This window comes from Mus musculus, chromosome 7, assembly GCF_000001635.26.
Source record: "Mus musculus strain C57BL/6J chromosome 7, GRCm38.p6 C57BL/6J".
In the NCBI taxonomy this organism is placed as follows: domain Eukaryota; kingdom Metazoa; phylum Chordata; class Mammalia; order Rodentia; family Muridae; genus Mus; species Mus musculus.
The window spans coordinates 90837722-90854190 of record NC_000073.6 but is presented as its reverse complement, the minus strand read 5'-3'; the positions used below and the strand labels follow the sequence as shown (position 1 = coordinate 90854190).

The 16469-nt window shown below is 37.3% G+C and overlaps 1 protein-coding gene across 8 annotated transcripts in view; it reads right to left on the bottom strand.

The window, feature by feature from the left end:
- Dlg2 (discs large MAGUK scaffold protein 2) overlaps positions 1 to 16469 on the bottom strand; it is a 1973059-nt gene that overhangs the window by 1595056 nt on the left and 361534 nt on the right. For all 8 annotated transcript variants that reach the window (XM_006507776.4, XM_006507769.4, XM_006507767.4 and 5 more), the window contains one exon: positions 1428 to 1523. In XM_006507776.4, coding sequence (XP_006507839.1) covers positions 1428 to 1523 — 96 coding nt within the window. The remainder of the gene's footprint in view (positions 1 to 1427; positions 1524 to 16469) is intronic.

Here is a 16469-nt window from a genome sequence, read left to right as displayed (position 1 = left end):
ATGTAGCATAGATGGGCTGGATGCGTCCCTCTGGTGAAGGCACAAAGGCTTCTCAATTATGTATCCAGAATATATTTAACTCATCTGCCTGCCAAACTGGAACATTTGTTCCCACTTAAGCCTGATGATTTCATCTTCAAGAACAAAAAATACAAATATATTTGTGGACAGAAAGAAAGCACAAAAGTATATTTTTCTTTTTTTAATTTTTAAAATATTTGTTTTAGAATTTCAAATATGTGTATGAAATTGACATCATTTTCACTCTTCTCATGTTGCCTTCAATTCCTCTTAAATTCCAGTTGCTTTCTTCCCAACTATTGTAATATATATATATATATATATATATATATATATATATATATATATCCCACTGTACTGTCTGATTTTGTGTACCAATTTGACACAGCTAGAGTCAGAGAGAAAAAAGCCTACGTTGAGAAAATGCCTCCATGAGATCCAGCATCTTCAATTAGTGATCAATGTGGGAGGGCCCAGCTCATGGTGGTTGGTGCCATCCCTGAGCTGGTCATCCTGGTTCTGTAACAAAGAAGACTGGGAAACCCATGAGAAGCCAACCAGTAAGCAGAATTCCCCATGGTCTCAACATCAGCTCTTGCCTCCAGGTTTCAGCCCTGCTTGAATCTATCAGTCTATTAGAGTAGCGGTTATGTAGATCTTACTTCTTCCTAGAGGAGAACTTATTGTCAAATTTTCCTAAAACAATTAAGTATTTGAAATACTTAATCATATACACACAAATAAGTGCAGCCTTCATTTTTTATGGAAGAAGTTTCCTTGAAACTTGAAAAGGAGATAGAAGCTATTACAGAGATCCACAACTAGCCAGAGTGCAAATGATAAATGACCATGGGGTGACAAATCCCAACCAGCTCATATTCAATACATCACAGAGAAGGAGGGAGAAAGCACAGTAAGAACCAGAAAGCCATGACACCTGCTGTTAGAAAGAGTCTAGACATCAAGGTTTACTTTCTAAAGACACATGAGTCCAATGTGGACAGCCCCACTCCACCGTGTCTTCAAAAATAGAAAAGCAGTGCCATCTTCAAGTCAGATGACGTCCTTTCCTGGACACACATTTTGTATATAATAAATGCCGTGAGTAGTCTAACTGACAACCTACATGTGAAATGGTTCCTTTTTCAAGAGAAGTAAACTTTCTTACAAATGTTCGTGTTGTTACCAGCGACTTAAATCCATAGCACCAAAACACAGAATCCCAATGACACCCATAACTACTCAAAATGACATACATTCAGTGTCAGCTCAGCGAAGATGCAGACTAGACCAAAGCTAGAAATGGCCTACATTTCCTATATTGGAAACCTACTGGAAAATGGTATCTCTAGAGAGCAGGACACACTGTATGCAAAAAGTACAGCAACATAGATTACAATACTTACACACGTCTTTTCTTCAGTTTCATTCTCAGAACACTGGTTTTCTTTATTTTGCTCAATGTATAAAGCATTTTCCTTTGGCCCACTGCAACTTGCATGCTAAAGAGGGAGGGAGGAAGAAGTTTAAAAATCAATACTTACGTTTCTGTAATTCAAATTAAGTGTTTTCCAAGATTTTAACACATGCCTTAAAACATCTAAAGCCTGAATAAATGTTATTAGCTCTTGCTTATGTCAATTTTAGACTATGGACATACTACTTAGCCCATTTTTATATTGCTCCTGAGCAGAAAACACAAAATGGGACACATTCAAGTTTTTAAATTTTAAAGCATTCCCACCAGGGAATGTTGAAATTGAATTGTTCCAAAGTAAACTGATGACCTGGTAAAAGCCGGACATGGTTAATAAGCAGATGAAGATGGAAGAGTTGACTTTATCTTATGTCTGTTTTCAAGAGGCTTCAGTCTAAGAAGTGGTCATGAATCTGAGAAGGTAGCTTCAAAGCATGAAAGGGAGGACAAAGAGAGAGGGATGAAAATGATATCAATGTTGGACTCAAGTAAGGAAGTCTAAATTAATGCAAAAATGTATTATAAATGAAATATTAGGCCAATGAAATGAAGATACTGAGGATTTCCTTTGTGTCCAAATCATAGAGTACCTTCCTCAGCTTACACACACTCTTATAAGTTCTATAATTGGATCAGCAGTCCCAGTTTATTTTATAGTTCATGGCCTAAAACGTGTGCCTTTAGGTACTAATCTGTAGATGGACAGTTTGATGGTAATTATAATTATAGGAAACTGTGGACAAGTCACAAACACTAAAGACACCATTTTTTTTTAGCCAAAAGCACCCAAGGCCCTCAAAAGTGAAAGCAACTGTGCCTTGCTCATAGTCCCAACATTATCTTTTCCCCTGCTTCATCTCTCTCTCTCTCTCTCTCTCTCTCTCTCTCTCTCTCTCTCTCTCTCTCTCTCTCTCTCCCTCTCTCCCTCTCTCCCTCCCTCCCTCCCTCCCTCCCTCCTTCCCTCCCTCTCTCTCTCTCTCTCTCTCTCTCTCTCTCTCTCTCTCTCTTGTCTTTCACTGACTTCAGATTGAAAAATGACAAATACTAAAACCAAGACTAAAGGAACAGGCCAGATGGCTCAAAAGCTAAAAGGGCTCATGGCCAAGGCTCACATCTTGAGTTCCATCCATGGGTTCTACATGGTAGAAGAAGAGAAGTGGCTTCCATCAGTTGTCCCTTGACTGACCTGCTTAGAATTTCAGGCACATGTAACATGTATATACACACACACAGAAACACATACACACACGACAAATAAATTAAAGAAAAGGAAGAAAGAAAGAAAGAAAGAAAGAAAGAAAGAAAGAAAGAAAGGAAAGAAAGAAAGAAAGAAAGAAAGAAAGAAAGAAAGAAAGAAAGAAAGAAAGAAAGAAAGAAAGAAAGAAAGAAAAGAGAATTTTTCTTGTTTTAGTATTTGAAAATTCACACACGGTTATAATAGTGTTTAGATCAATTCCATTCTCTCCCAATTCCTTCTTTATCTCCTTAGCCAATCTCCTTTCGTGTGTGTGTGTGTGTGTGTGTGTGTGTGTGTGTGTGTGTGTGTGTGTGTATGTTTAATCTACAAAGTCTACTTCTATACACTGAAATGGTAAGTTATTGCAAGTGAGCCAGATTTGGACACTTTAAAAGAGAGAGAGAGAGTTCCCTAGCAAAAGAGCTTGAAGCACCTGGCCAGTAACCTCTCCTCACTTCCACACATTTGCTATGCTGTACAAACCCAAGTCCAGTGTTCAGATGTTCAGAACTGTTGAGTGGATTTGGATGGTCTTACTTTTATGTGAAATCCTTGAATTTTCAAGTACTCACAATAGGAAATAAAGGTTTCAAGAGGTCATTGTTTCCAGCTGAACTCCCACACTAGTCCTGACAGAACACCGCTCATATTACATGGAGTATAATCAAGCAGAACTGAAACATGTGCCAGTCTTCTAACAAAACAGTAGACTCCCCAGCAGGGTAAGGCGGCATGATCCACCTGAGTCTGGACAATAAAGAGCATCTCTGTGCTTTCACCATATACGGAAAGTAACTCTCAGATCATTGCCCTGATGTTTGATCCCAATTCTGCTTCTTTGGGTCTTTTCTGCCTGTCAGCCCAGAACTTCCAGCCCTTCACAGCACTTTCCTATATTACAGGAGGAAGGCTGACCACTCAATGTGCAGCTAACCAAAGCCAACTGGACTATTACAGGGATTTTGTTGCAATTTTGTTTCTTAACAATATGTTTACATTTTAAAACAGCATGTGAAGTAACATGAAAAAAGCCAAAAATAATACAATGCTGGGCTACAGCGTGTCTAGGTCAGCTGGTCTATAAACTGTGCCCTAACCACTGAGTACTGCCCTCTCTTTACTGAGTACTGGACTAAGGAAACTCATCAAGACCTTTCCATCCCCACTGTTTACAAGCACTCTAACTTCCATAGTCTTCATTCTTTTTCACTTCCTCTGTTATGTTATGCCATTGTCTACTTCAGTAAGGCCCTTTGTCCAGAAACATCTCTCTGCAACTTTCAACCAACTACTTCATGAGGTCCTCTTATGTACGTATTTACTTAGTTATTTGATTATACAACATTAATTCAGATGTCCTTCACATTATAAAATATATATTTGCCAAATTTAAACTGGTTTGTCATACAATAAATTTCTATTTAGAAGGAAATATTCTTTTAAAGATTTTATTTTTATTTTTAATTATATGTGTACGTGTGATGGGAGGTGTTTGTGTGGATTTGTGTAAGTGACTGCAGTACCCACAGAAGTCAGAAGAGGCATCAGATTCCCAGGAGCTAGAATACAGATGATTCTTAGCTTCCTGAAGTGAACTTGGCTCCCAGGCAAGAGCAGTACAAGCATGCTCTTAACCACTGAACCATCTTTTTAGCCAGAAACCTTCCTGCTCCTCCCCTTAAACCTTGAGATCTTTAGAAAATAATTACTCCTCTGAGTTAACTACTTTGTAGATTTATTTATTTATGTTATGTTATTCAGCCTGGAATACTTTTCTTAAGAAATGAATGTTAGCAATGTTGAACATCAGGCACAAAATTGGTGTCCTTGAAAGAAGCTAAAGCCATTTAAACTTCAAAAATAAGTTGCACAAAGTGCTGAGATGCCAGACTGCTCTGTGATATAGAACAGTTCAATCTGTTAATATTCCTTGGGCTTTAAATTTATGGGCTATCAGCTTAACGTCTCTCTCTACCTCCATCTTTAGGCATAGGAAACACTGTTACTGCAAAGGTTCAAGGCTGAAGCCTTTTGATGAGGTGCAGAATGTTACCCCTGAAAATGGCGCCTTGACATTCAAGAAAAGAGCAAGAAATTGGCTCCTTTTCACCTCATACTTCTTCTCTGGATCACATTCATTCCAGAGGCACCTCTCCCTTTCAAAAAATGTTTTTCCTTTTCTAAGAGAAGCCAAGGAGAACCACCAAGAAGGCCTGCTATATTCCCATGCATCTGTGGTTATCACAACAGGCCTGCACTCAAGCCTGGCTCTCCACTCAGTCTTCATTAAAGGTCACATGAGATGCACATTTCCCTGTCTCTTTGCATCTCCATTTTCTTATAACACAAAATGCATAAATAACTTGGTATGTTTTCACACTTACAAATAAACCTTTTTTTTTTTTTGTCTTTTTGAGATAGGTGTCATAGACTCAATATGTAATCAAGAATAGATTTGAATTTCTAATCATCCTGACTCTACCTCCCTAAGGATGGGATTCCAGTCCGTGTTTTATGTGGTTCTAGGGATTGAATCCTGGCTATCACACATTTCAGGCAAGTGCCATCCCCACCTGCCTAAGTAAGGGTTCCTATTTGCTGTGGAAAAACACAACAACTGAAGCAAGCTGGGAATGAAAGGATTTATTTTAAATATACTTGCATATTGCTCTTCCTTGTCAAAGGAAGTCAGGACAGGAACTCAAAGGACAGGAACCTGGAGGCAGGAACTGATACAGATGCCACAGAGGAGTGATGCTTACTGGCTTGCTCCTCATAGCATGTTTCTCCTGCTTCTTACTCAGGACCATCAGGTCAAGGACACCACTAACCACAATGGGCTTGGCCCTCCCCCATCAATCACTAATTCAGAAAATTGCCTACAGGCTTGCCTACAGCCTGATCCTATGGAGGTGTTTTCACAATTGAGGTTCGATACTCTCAGATGACTTTAGCCTGTCATCTTCTTGTCATCAAGTTGTCATAAAACCACCCAATGCACCCCCACATTTGCCTTTTTATTATAGAGCTCTTCAGTATCAAACTAGTGGTGAGTGAGGAATATACTAGACATTTTGTTTCAAGGAGATGGTCCTGCTTAACAGATTCCACTCAGCTTATAAACAACTTACAGGTTCAAACTGAGAACTTTTATCTCACCAAAAAGAATGAAACAAAACAAAACAACAACAAAAACAGTGGTGTCACTCTTTAACCTCACTGTATCCCTCAATCTCCCGTTGAAGATGGCAGGTATTATGAAAACTAGGCGCAATCTGAGTTCAAGGAAATAGAGTAGCAGTTAACAAGAAAGGCTCTCAGCTTATTCATAGATTAAATAAATGCTGATTGAATTATATTGTATGCAAGCTATCGAACAGTATCTATTAGAAAAACTCAAAAAAAATGAGCAAGAAAGGTAATAAATATATACAAAAGTCATTTATATAAAACCAAGTGAAGAAAACCATGATCATTTGAATGGTCAAAAGGGGGTCTCTTCTATTACCATGTATTAAATATGAATTTATACCAGGTCTTAAGGAACTCAGAGATCCTTAAGTGAAATGAACCAACTCCATAAACAGATCACATCAAGTCAGTTTTTAAGTTTTCAAATATTGTCAGGGGCATTAGACAAAGACATTCATCCAGTATTGATAAATGAAGAGTTAGGAATTCTTCTAAGATATGAAATTGGATGGTCAGGGAAATGGCTTGGTAGGTACAGGGACTTGACTCCAAGCCTGAGAATTTCCATTCTAGTCGCAGACCTACATAGTATAAAGAGAAAGGAGACTCTACCAGTGACCCTCTGTTCTCCACATACACACTATGGTATACATGCACACAACATGCAATAAATGTATAAATATTTTTAATTAAATAGAAAATGCAAACTGAAGTCAGAGAAAGAGGGTTTGGGACATAAGAATTTAGATATCCTCAAATATAGGACATCATGAACCAATGATCAAAACTCACATGAGTTCATGTGGGATATAAAGTAGACAGAGAAGATTGAAAATAGAAAAATGATTGATTGATTGACTGATTGTAAAGTTGCATTATACTGTACTAGGAAACTCTCTGCACAAGGACACAAGATAGGAGCTGGGGTTGTCACTGGACCCATATAGCTCACTCCAGAGTCCATATTTTAGTAACCATTGCACTCATCTATGACACAGCATAGCCATGTGATAAAGCATGAAGTGTCTATTAAAGTTATGATATAGAAAATTAGTTGTGGGCATAAACACCAGAAAGCCTATTAGAGGTAGAAAGTACATTGTATAAGTTATACACTAATCATATAGAATATCTGATAAAATGGATACACACATACAAATATAATCATCTCTGGGTGTTCACAGCATTAATTCTAGGACATCTCTATGAACACCAAAATCCACGAATGTACAAAAATATATCTTATACATAAAACATACAGTATTTTGAAGCAACCTCAAACTTCTTTTCATTTACTTTAAATCATCTATATATTATTTAGGATGCTTTATAAAATGCAAATGTTTCAAAGATGTTACATACTATTGTCTATGGAATAATGGCATGAAACAAAGTTTTCATGTGTTCAATAAGCAGGTGATTTCTACAGATGCATTTGTGGTATTGCCTATCTATGTGGTACATATACTTTTTAGTGTGGTTATAAGTGTGTGTGCAAAGGTGCCTCTACATATGTATGGACTTGCATGTGGTGGTCCAAAGCTTAGGTACTATTTGATAAAGATCCTATCACAAAACTTGTAGCTCATTGACTCATAGGCTGGCTGGCCAATGAACTTCAGGAATGTTCCTGTCTATCTCTTTGAGGTTGGAGTTACAGGTCTGTCATCTATGTCCAGCATTTTACATGGGCTTTGGGAATCCAAATTCAAAGCCACATACTAGTACTGTGAGCATCCTTACTGACTGGGCCATCTCTATAGCTTCTAAATATGTAATTTTCAGACAACAATTTCAGTCTATTTCTGGTTTATTGGATTCATGGGTGTAGAATTCATAGGTACAGAGGACAAACTGTATTAAGCATTAGTATTTTTATACTGATGATTTTTGCTTTAGCCCAAATGTTTCCTTATTTTCTCTGATGAACAGCACTGGATATTATTTTAATTAATCAGTTTATAGTGTTATAGAGTTTTTATTTATTGAGAATTTTATACAATGTATTTTGACCAAATTCATCCCCTTCCCCCAACTACTCCTAGAGTGTCTGCTGCCTTCCTCTCTACCCTCCAAGTCCAGTTTGTGTCACTTCATTGCATAGGGTCTGCCATGAGGGGTGATTAGTAAACATTTTGAGTAGCACTTATACAGGGCCCATTACAAAGTATACAAACATTTAATGTTAGAAAAGATAGACAAACCCGCAAACTCTCATTTACTGCAGTTGCATGGGGTATAGAACTGAGCGTGCTTCGTTAGCTTCCTGACAGAAACTTGGCTCCCAAGGATGGATTAACTGCGTAATTTTTAGTTTCTAAAAATTCAGCAAAAAGCCCAAATCTTTACAAGCTGCCCTCTTGTGTTACTTTCAGGATCTGATTTTTAAAACTCCAATCTAAATTGTAGCTTCAAAAGAAGTCTAGAAATAAAGATCCTGGCTGTAGAAATTGGGGGACTCATCAGCACAAGATAGAGCCCTGGTGCAGCCACACCCTGGAGACTACCACCTACAGACCACTCCATCATGTTACATCAGAGACAAATCAAGAGCAAGAGGTCTTGTCCGAGCTTCCCAGAGATTCTCTGCAGAACCTAGAGCACAATTTAGCTTCTCCGCTGCAGAAACTAAAGCTTATTGAGGTCAAATTACTCACCCCAAAAAGGCAAGAGCAGTTCTAATTTGGTTTAATTCAATTCTAAAATCAATCTTCTTTCTGAAGTGTAATCAAACAGATAATTCTTCAATTCTTCAAGGAAACATTATTTGATAGTGAATCTATGAAATACGATGTGAGCTGTTATTCCATGATATAGTTATTAAATAAAATCCAAGAACTTTTATCTAGAACTCCCCCATTAGCTACAATAATGGAAAGGAATTTATCTCTTCTTTCATGCTTGTTTTTCTCATTACTTGAAATTATGTTTCTAAATTACTGTAACGTAGAGAGTATTCCTTCAAGAATGTTCTCTGTGATCTCCTTCCGTTTTGCTTAATCTTCTGTGACTTCCTCTCTGTAAGTCTTGATACTTCCACAGAGCAGGTATCCTGTCACATAACTGTAGTTCTTTTAAATTTCATTTAATTTCTGTCTCATTATTCTCTTCACTGTCGGCACTGAATACAAGTGCATAGCAGTCACACAACTCACAGGTTAGCAAGTACCCTATGTTTGCGTTCAAATGTCTTCCATCATCCCGAATGCTCCTGGTTAAATACACTCACCTCTTCCATGAAAGGGGGATTTTGTGGTGGGGTGGGCAGTGCTGCCCTAATGTAATGAGAGTTTCTAAATATCCTATTAGCTTGATATGTCGAACTAGGTTTGCTCCCAGAAGTAAAGACCTAAACTTGAACATCACAAGAGGTCATATTTCTGAGGCAGCTTCCAGGAGATGCCTCTGTTCTTCCGTGTCCATGTTTCATGTCTTCAGCATTCAAGTAAGGTGATGGCACAGGACTCTGTGTTTGCATGCTTGCCTGGACTCTTTGGCGTGGAGAAGGGTATAGTAATGAAGAAGGCCCATATGCATCTCTAGGTGAGATAACTGCAGCCTATTCCTGGATGCATACAGTCAGTTTCCTAGGTGAAAGACTCAGTGTTTATGTCTATAATGTCTCAAAGAGACTTATTCTAGGTACGCTGTATTATCTCAAATCACTCCTCACACACATCTTGAGAGTGAATTTATGCTATTATTTTTGAGAGTCTATTTTGTTATGAGGGTTAGTGTAATTAACCTACACAGGGTTGTACAACTAAGAACTGACAGTGTCTGAATGCAAACCCAAAGCACCTCATGCTCTTCACCTTGAAACACTGCCCTCATAATCTACAGATTTTCAAGTGACCAAGTGAAGGATTTGAATGTAATAACAATCAGACCCTTTGTTCAGCCTGCCACATACCAAATACTAAGGAATTACTAAATCAGAAGTTGTTCTGCAATGGAAAACTTCCTTTATCATTTTTAAGACACACAAGGTGTTTTTGAAGCATTGAACAGCTGTAGCAGTGTATCAGTTTTCTGACAATTGTCGTGTGTGTGTTGTGTGTGTGTGTGTGTGTGTGTGTGTGTGTGTGTGTGTGTGTGTTGCACATGCATTTGTAAGAGAGGGAGAGAAGAAAGGGTGACTATAGAAAGGCTGACAAACAGAAGGGAGAGGGATTTACTTATTTACAGGCACAGCAGGCAGGTATGAACACATACATGCAGCTATTATCTTTATCTTTGAATTGCTCATTGGCAAGATATTCAGAAATTGGAGGGATAGGGAAATAGGAGGGTAAGAAGTCACAGCCACATTAAGGAAATTACTGGCAAAGTAAAAATCTTCATGATTAAAAATAAAAAGAAAGCAAGCAAGGGGTCGGGAGATACAAAAGACACTTCAAAGCAAGTGCATCAGGTTACCATGGCAACGGGAGGATGTGGGTTGAAATTTATATTACTCCATTGTTCCAGCAGAGAGGTTCTAAATGACACCCTAGTGGCCTCCCAGAGCCATGCATCTTCCCCCAGTGCTCTGGCTTGTGACTGGAGAGTGCTTTAGGCATCAAGAAGGAACAGGTTCACAGCAACACTGTCACTTCCAGTCTCCCTAGCCTCTCAAGTGAAAACACTTGTCATTTCAATATAGAGCATAGCACTCATTTCTGGAGCGAGTCATGACCCAGCCTATCAGAATATCAGCACACTCATATGCACAGGTGGCTGAGGACAGCAAGCATTTGTCTCGCTGTCCTCAGTCCAAGATTCAGTGTGCCCAGTGTCAGTTCTGAGCACTCTTATGTTCTGAATCCCCATTTTCCTGATGGAATAGAAGTCAGGTCTAGTTACCAGGTAAACTTAGTTACAATCCTAAAATTCTGAATAGCCATTCAATGCCATCATCCAGTATTAATGGTGAACATTTATTGGGAATACTTTGCATTTATTAATTCTTGTACTAATAAATAGCAAATTGGTCATATCTATAGTTGCCAAATGTACTTTGATGACAGTTTTAGACATGTATGGGCAACTGAGGCTTAGACAAGTTAAGAGATTTTTTTTTTCTACCAATTATCCCTTTTATTTAAAAAGTCAAATTTGACTGCAGTTCTGACAACAAAGCCTCTGCTGGGAGGATTATTTTAGTCCATGAAATTTTGGCTGTGATGTGGTCAATGCTTTAACACAAATACTCTCAGAAAGTCAAGGTAGCCCCAATATAATGGTTTTCTGCTACTTTATTAAGAATTGGACAAATAGACTGATGAGAGACGCCTCCTATTCATATTAAGTCCAAAGTAAACACACTCCTTATGAAGATGCTGCGTTAGAGCTAGCCTCAGTATCTCAGCTAGGACTTTCCCAGTCCTTGCCCTCTCTCACTGACCATTAGTGGGAGGAAATGGAGGGAGCGGAGGAAGGAAGATGCATTCTGCGTCTTACACTCTGAGCATGGCAGTAGTAGCCTTTTGAACATTCACATATGATGGTATTACTTACTTTCCTTGTTACTATGATAAAATACTGGAGAGCTTGAAGGTATAGTCCCTTATAGTGGGGAAGCCTTGGTCAGCAGGAGCTATTGCATAACTGGTCTCATTGCATCCTCAGTCAGGAAGCAGAGTGACAGATGCTGGTGCTCAGCTCACTTTCTGCTTATATGTAGACCAGAATTTATTGGTTGATTGGTACTTCTAGTATTTAGGGTAGACCTTCCCACCTCAGTAACCTAATCTAGAAAATGCTTCACAAATATACCCAGAAATTCATGTCTATGATAATTCTAAACCATGTCAAATAATTGATAATTGAGATGAACTATCTCAATTATATATATAAACACATATGTGGGATAATCATTTTCATTCCTATTTTCCATGACCATTCATCCAAAATTGAGTTGAGAAATAATTCCCATGTATTACACAGTTAGTCACTTTTAAAGTTTCAACAAGTGTCATAGCTATAATCTTGTAGCTTTATTCCCTTATACCTTGGCAAGTTCCACAACAACACTTGCAATAGTAATTCTAGGTGGTACAATTTATAAGTTATGGAGTAATCACCAAGAATAACTGAAGCAGAGGAAAAGGTAAGAATTGACTGAATAAACAGAAACAAATTTATCTTTAACCTCATATTACTTCATTATCTAATTATCTAATTGTATTCAAGAGGAATCTGGTAAGAGATTCCTTGAGTGCCTTTCCTATATCGGGTTAGCACAGAGTGGGGACTTTTAACTAAGACTAACCTTCATTGTAATAAATAAGCAGTCTTACCAGGGAACCAGCATGGTTAATAAGGGATCCAGTAATGACAGTTTTAATCTATTTCCTGGCATCCCTAAACTGTTTCCTGGTTAATATCATGCTTGGAGAAGTATCAACAGTGAACACCACCCATTTCCCTTATTTGGTGCAATAAAGATTGCTTCCTACTCAATGGAATTAGATCATCACTAGGCTTCTTACATGCCTCACAGATGTCACATTATTCAAACATAAGTCGATGCACACGATTAAAATTTTAAGATAGCTTAAATTCTAATTTAGGCCACTATTTTCATTATTACACTTCGATAATATAAGCTTCTTTGGAGAAAAATAAAAGCAAACCACCAGTTTCCAGTAGAACAAAATGTGAATAGAATAAATTTAACAACTATACCGTGTTATCATAGCAACCAAAGTTGAAAAAAATGATGTGATAAAAAAATGACACAAGAGAACAAATGCATCAAGTTGTTATGGCAACCAGGAATCGTGGGTTGAAATTTATGTATCTAGAATCCAAGAGAATATTCTAAGCAACTAAAATAAACATTTGCTTATTAAAACCGTCCCCAAATAGTACTTATCTATAAGCATTAAAGTGTTTTCATTATTTTGTCTGCATTTTCTTTTATTTCCAATGGGTGGTTTTAAATTGAGAGCATTTGTATTTTCAGGCCGGCTCACTTTTTGGCAACAGTACTCCATGATGAAATTTGGTTTGCAGAAACTGTTGCAAAAGCCAATTTCAGAATAGCATCTTCAATCATGTTTCAGTTTCTTTTACTCCTTTAATTGCTTGTGAACAAAATGCCTATCTGATCTGCTTTTTTTCTTCTTTACTTAATGAAGCTAATTCATTGTGATCTCTTTTCCTGACATCAGGGTCTTCATCTAAAGCAGAGCAGAAGCTGCTGAGTTCTGCCACACGTTTTGATATTTAAGAAAGCAACTTTAGTGGCACAGGTTATTCTAGACTGGATTTCCTATAGTGACCTGTAATTTTGTACACCATTTTGCCCCATGCTGTTGTAGAGTATCTCACTGTGAGAGGATTAGAATCTTCCATGACTTTGTGTATTTTTTCCACTGCCACTCTCACTCTTAATACATACTACTCTATTTGTCTAGTTGGTACTTATTCTTTAGGAAGCATCTTAGATGTAGCTTCCACAGCTATTCTCATTTACACTAACTGTCCCTCATTGTGACAGCTGATAGTCTTACCAGTAACTTTACCAATATCAATATAGTTAACACCATGATAGCAGCTATTGCTTATTAAGTTATACATGCATGTGTGCCTCTGCTAGATACTCTTCATATTATTTCACTTCATCGTCACAAAAGAAAAACACGTAGGTAAATATCAGTGTCACCACTACCCTATTTTGGAAAGGAAATCGGACTCCCTACGTTTAAGCCTCTTGATTTAGAGCATATACAGAATGAGTTTCAGAAAAGAGACTTGCATGTATGTCAGTAAAATATGCAGGTCCATGACCTTTTTTATTTAATTAATAACTGAAAAAAATCTTTGATTTGTTCCCTCACCAGACACTGAATGTTTGGGGAATACCTATGCCTACTTGGCAATTTACCAGACCACACATCTGGTCACTCTTGCTCTTCATAATGGCAAATACAAACATACCATATCATATACCATAACAAATCATCATTGCCAACAGCATGTTAAATTTTGGGTGTTTAGTAATCACACAAAACGTAAAAAAAAAAAAAGCAAGTAAAATTAACCTAATAAGGATGTAGTTTAAAAATGTTGCTAAGTAATATTTCTACATGCAATTGGGATTAAAGGTATTGAGATATTTTACATTTAATATGTGTGTGAGAACCCAGTCCTGTAACCACTAGGTAACATAATGAACAGAATGCCATATGTGACTTAAGTACATACTCAGAGAATGATCAGTGGAAAAATAAAAGAAACAGGGTATTAAAATGGGGTTTTGCATTTGTAAACTGGTCAAGCTTACCATTATAGAACAATGAAAGACTGTGTATGGAGGAGTTCAAAGCATCTGTTTCTACACAGGGCATTCAGAGCAATATAGTCACATCTTGCTAGTTTGTGAGAATCTATCATAAGATGGGCATGGTGGTGCACACCTTTAATCCCAGCACTCAGGAGGCAGAGGCAGGCGGATTTCTGTGTTCGAGGCCAGCCTGGTCTACAAAGTGAATTCCAGGACAGACAGGACTATACAAGAGAAACCCTGTCTCAGAAAAGAAAAAAGAAAAGAGAAGAGGAGAGGAGAGGAGAGGAGAGGAGAGGAGAGGAGAGGAGAGGAGAGGAGAGGAGAGAAGAGAAGAGAAGAGAAGAGAAGAGAAGAGAAGAGAAGAGAAGAGAAGAGAAGAGAAGAGAAGAGAAGAGAAGAGAAGAGAAGAGAAGAGAAGAGAAGAGAAGAGAAGAGGAGAGACTATCATATTCTAACCAGTTGTGGAAACTGGTCTTCTCAGACACAGAAGTCCACAGCAGAGTCCACAATACTTGAAGCTTTATCTCTCAACTTTAGACCACTATTTCCCATTCTTAGCCTTGCATTATATCAATGATACAACTGCTGGCTATTTATGCAAAAAAAAATCTGTAATCTACCATAAGGTACTAGCACATACACATTTATGGCTATGTTATGCATAAAAGATAGGAAATGAAGCTATTGTAACTATTCCTAAACAGATGAATAGCTAATACAAATGTGATGAATATATAAAACAATGAAATTTTATTCAGTTATAAAAATGCTACTATGACATATGCAAGAAAATAGGTTTATCTGGAAAATATAGTGTGAAGGAGGATGACCTACACTCAAAAAGGCCTATTCTCTGTTACCTATGGATCCTAACACTTTAACCGTATATTTTTATTTGATTTTGTAACATTCCACTCAACTCTGTTTCTTCATTTTTCTTGGTTTCCTTTTGGTGTATTCTCCACCATTATGACTGAACTGAACGTATTCATGATGTGGTCATATCCCACACAACATGTAGTCAGATTTTGCTGTCCATGTAGCTTAGGTTAAATACTTCACCCTCTAAGTTAGTTGATGAGATAAGCAGGAACCATGAGATGAAAGTCATAGAGCATTTTTATTTTGTCTCATATTTTTCCTTTAACCTTGTATATTGGTCAAAGTTCTTTCCCTGCCAATAAATAGAAATTCAATCAGCCTCATGACCTTTATGCTCACTCTTAGACAGTCACTTTAAGTGCCAACACTAATCTTAGCTGAGTAAGTGAAAGTGGGAAAAAATCAGGTATAATAAAGTTAGCCTCTCTACACTGCTTTTTGGCTCCTTAAGGGCTGGAATATAGAAACAGGAGAAATAGGGATAGGAAAGTAGCTTGTTAACTGAGGTTCACTCCAGGCTTAGGGGCAGATAAGAATGAAAATTATCCTTATGTATACTTCCCTAATGCCTAGTTATCCAAAAACTCTATGATAACCCAAGACATACAACTCGTCCAAGCAATTCTTGGCTATGGAGTAGAGTTTGTAACTGCCTCTCTTTAATATCCTTTACAAATTCAATATTTCTGACAGTTTTTACATGAAAATTGGTGATAATTAACTAGTTTGAGTGGATTTTGTGTTTTGTACATGAACTAGAAATCATTCGGTCCAATCTTATCTTCAAGCACTATATATATAATATACATATATATTACACACACACTCTATATGTGTGTGTATATATGTATGTGTGTGTGTATATATATATATATATATATATATATATATATATATATATTCTCACTTGACAAAAAGATCTACTTTTCTTTATTTTAAACAAGTTAGACAAGATTTTACTTTTTATATTTTTATTTATTTATTGTATGAGGGTTTGCTTTCTGCATTTGGTGCACCTTGTACATGGTTGGTGTCCACGGAAGCCAGGATAGAGCTGCAGGTCCTTTGGAAATAGAGCTACAATTAGTTGTGAGCTGCTCTGTGGTTATTAAAAACCAAAGCTGGATCTTCTGTAAGGATATCAAGTACTCTTAACATTTGGGCTGCATTTCCACCCTCTAGATAAGGATTTTAAATCTGTGTTTCATAGAAGGGGTCTAACAGATTACACCAATACTTCAATAGAATTCCATAGATGTAGGGACTGATATGAATGGCTCATTCTCAATCGCAAATTTTAAATTCTGATGTTTTTCAGAGTAATCTGATTTTGTGTATTAACTTGATTTAATATTAAATAATTTTCATTGAACTTAAAACAATAA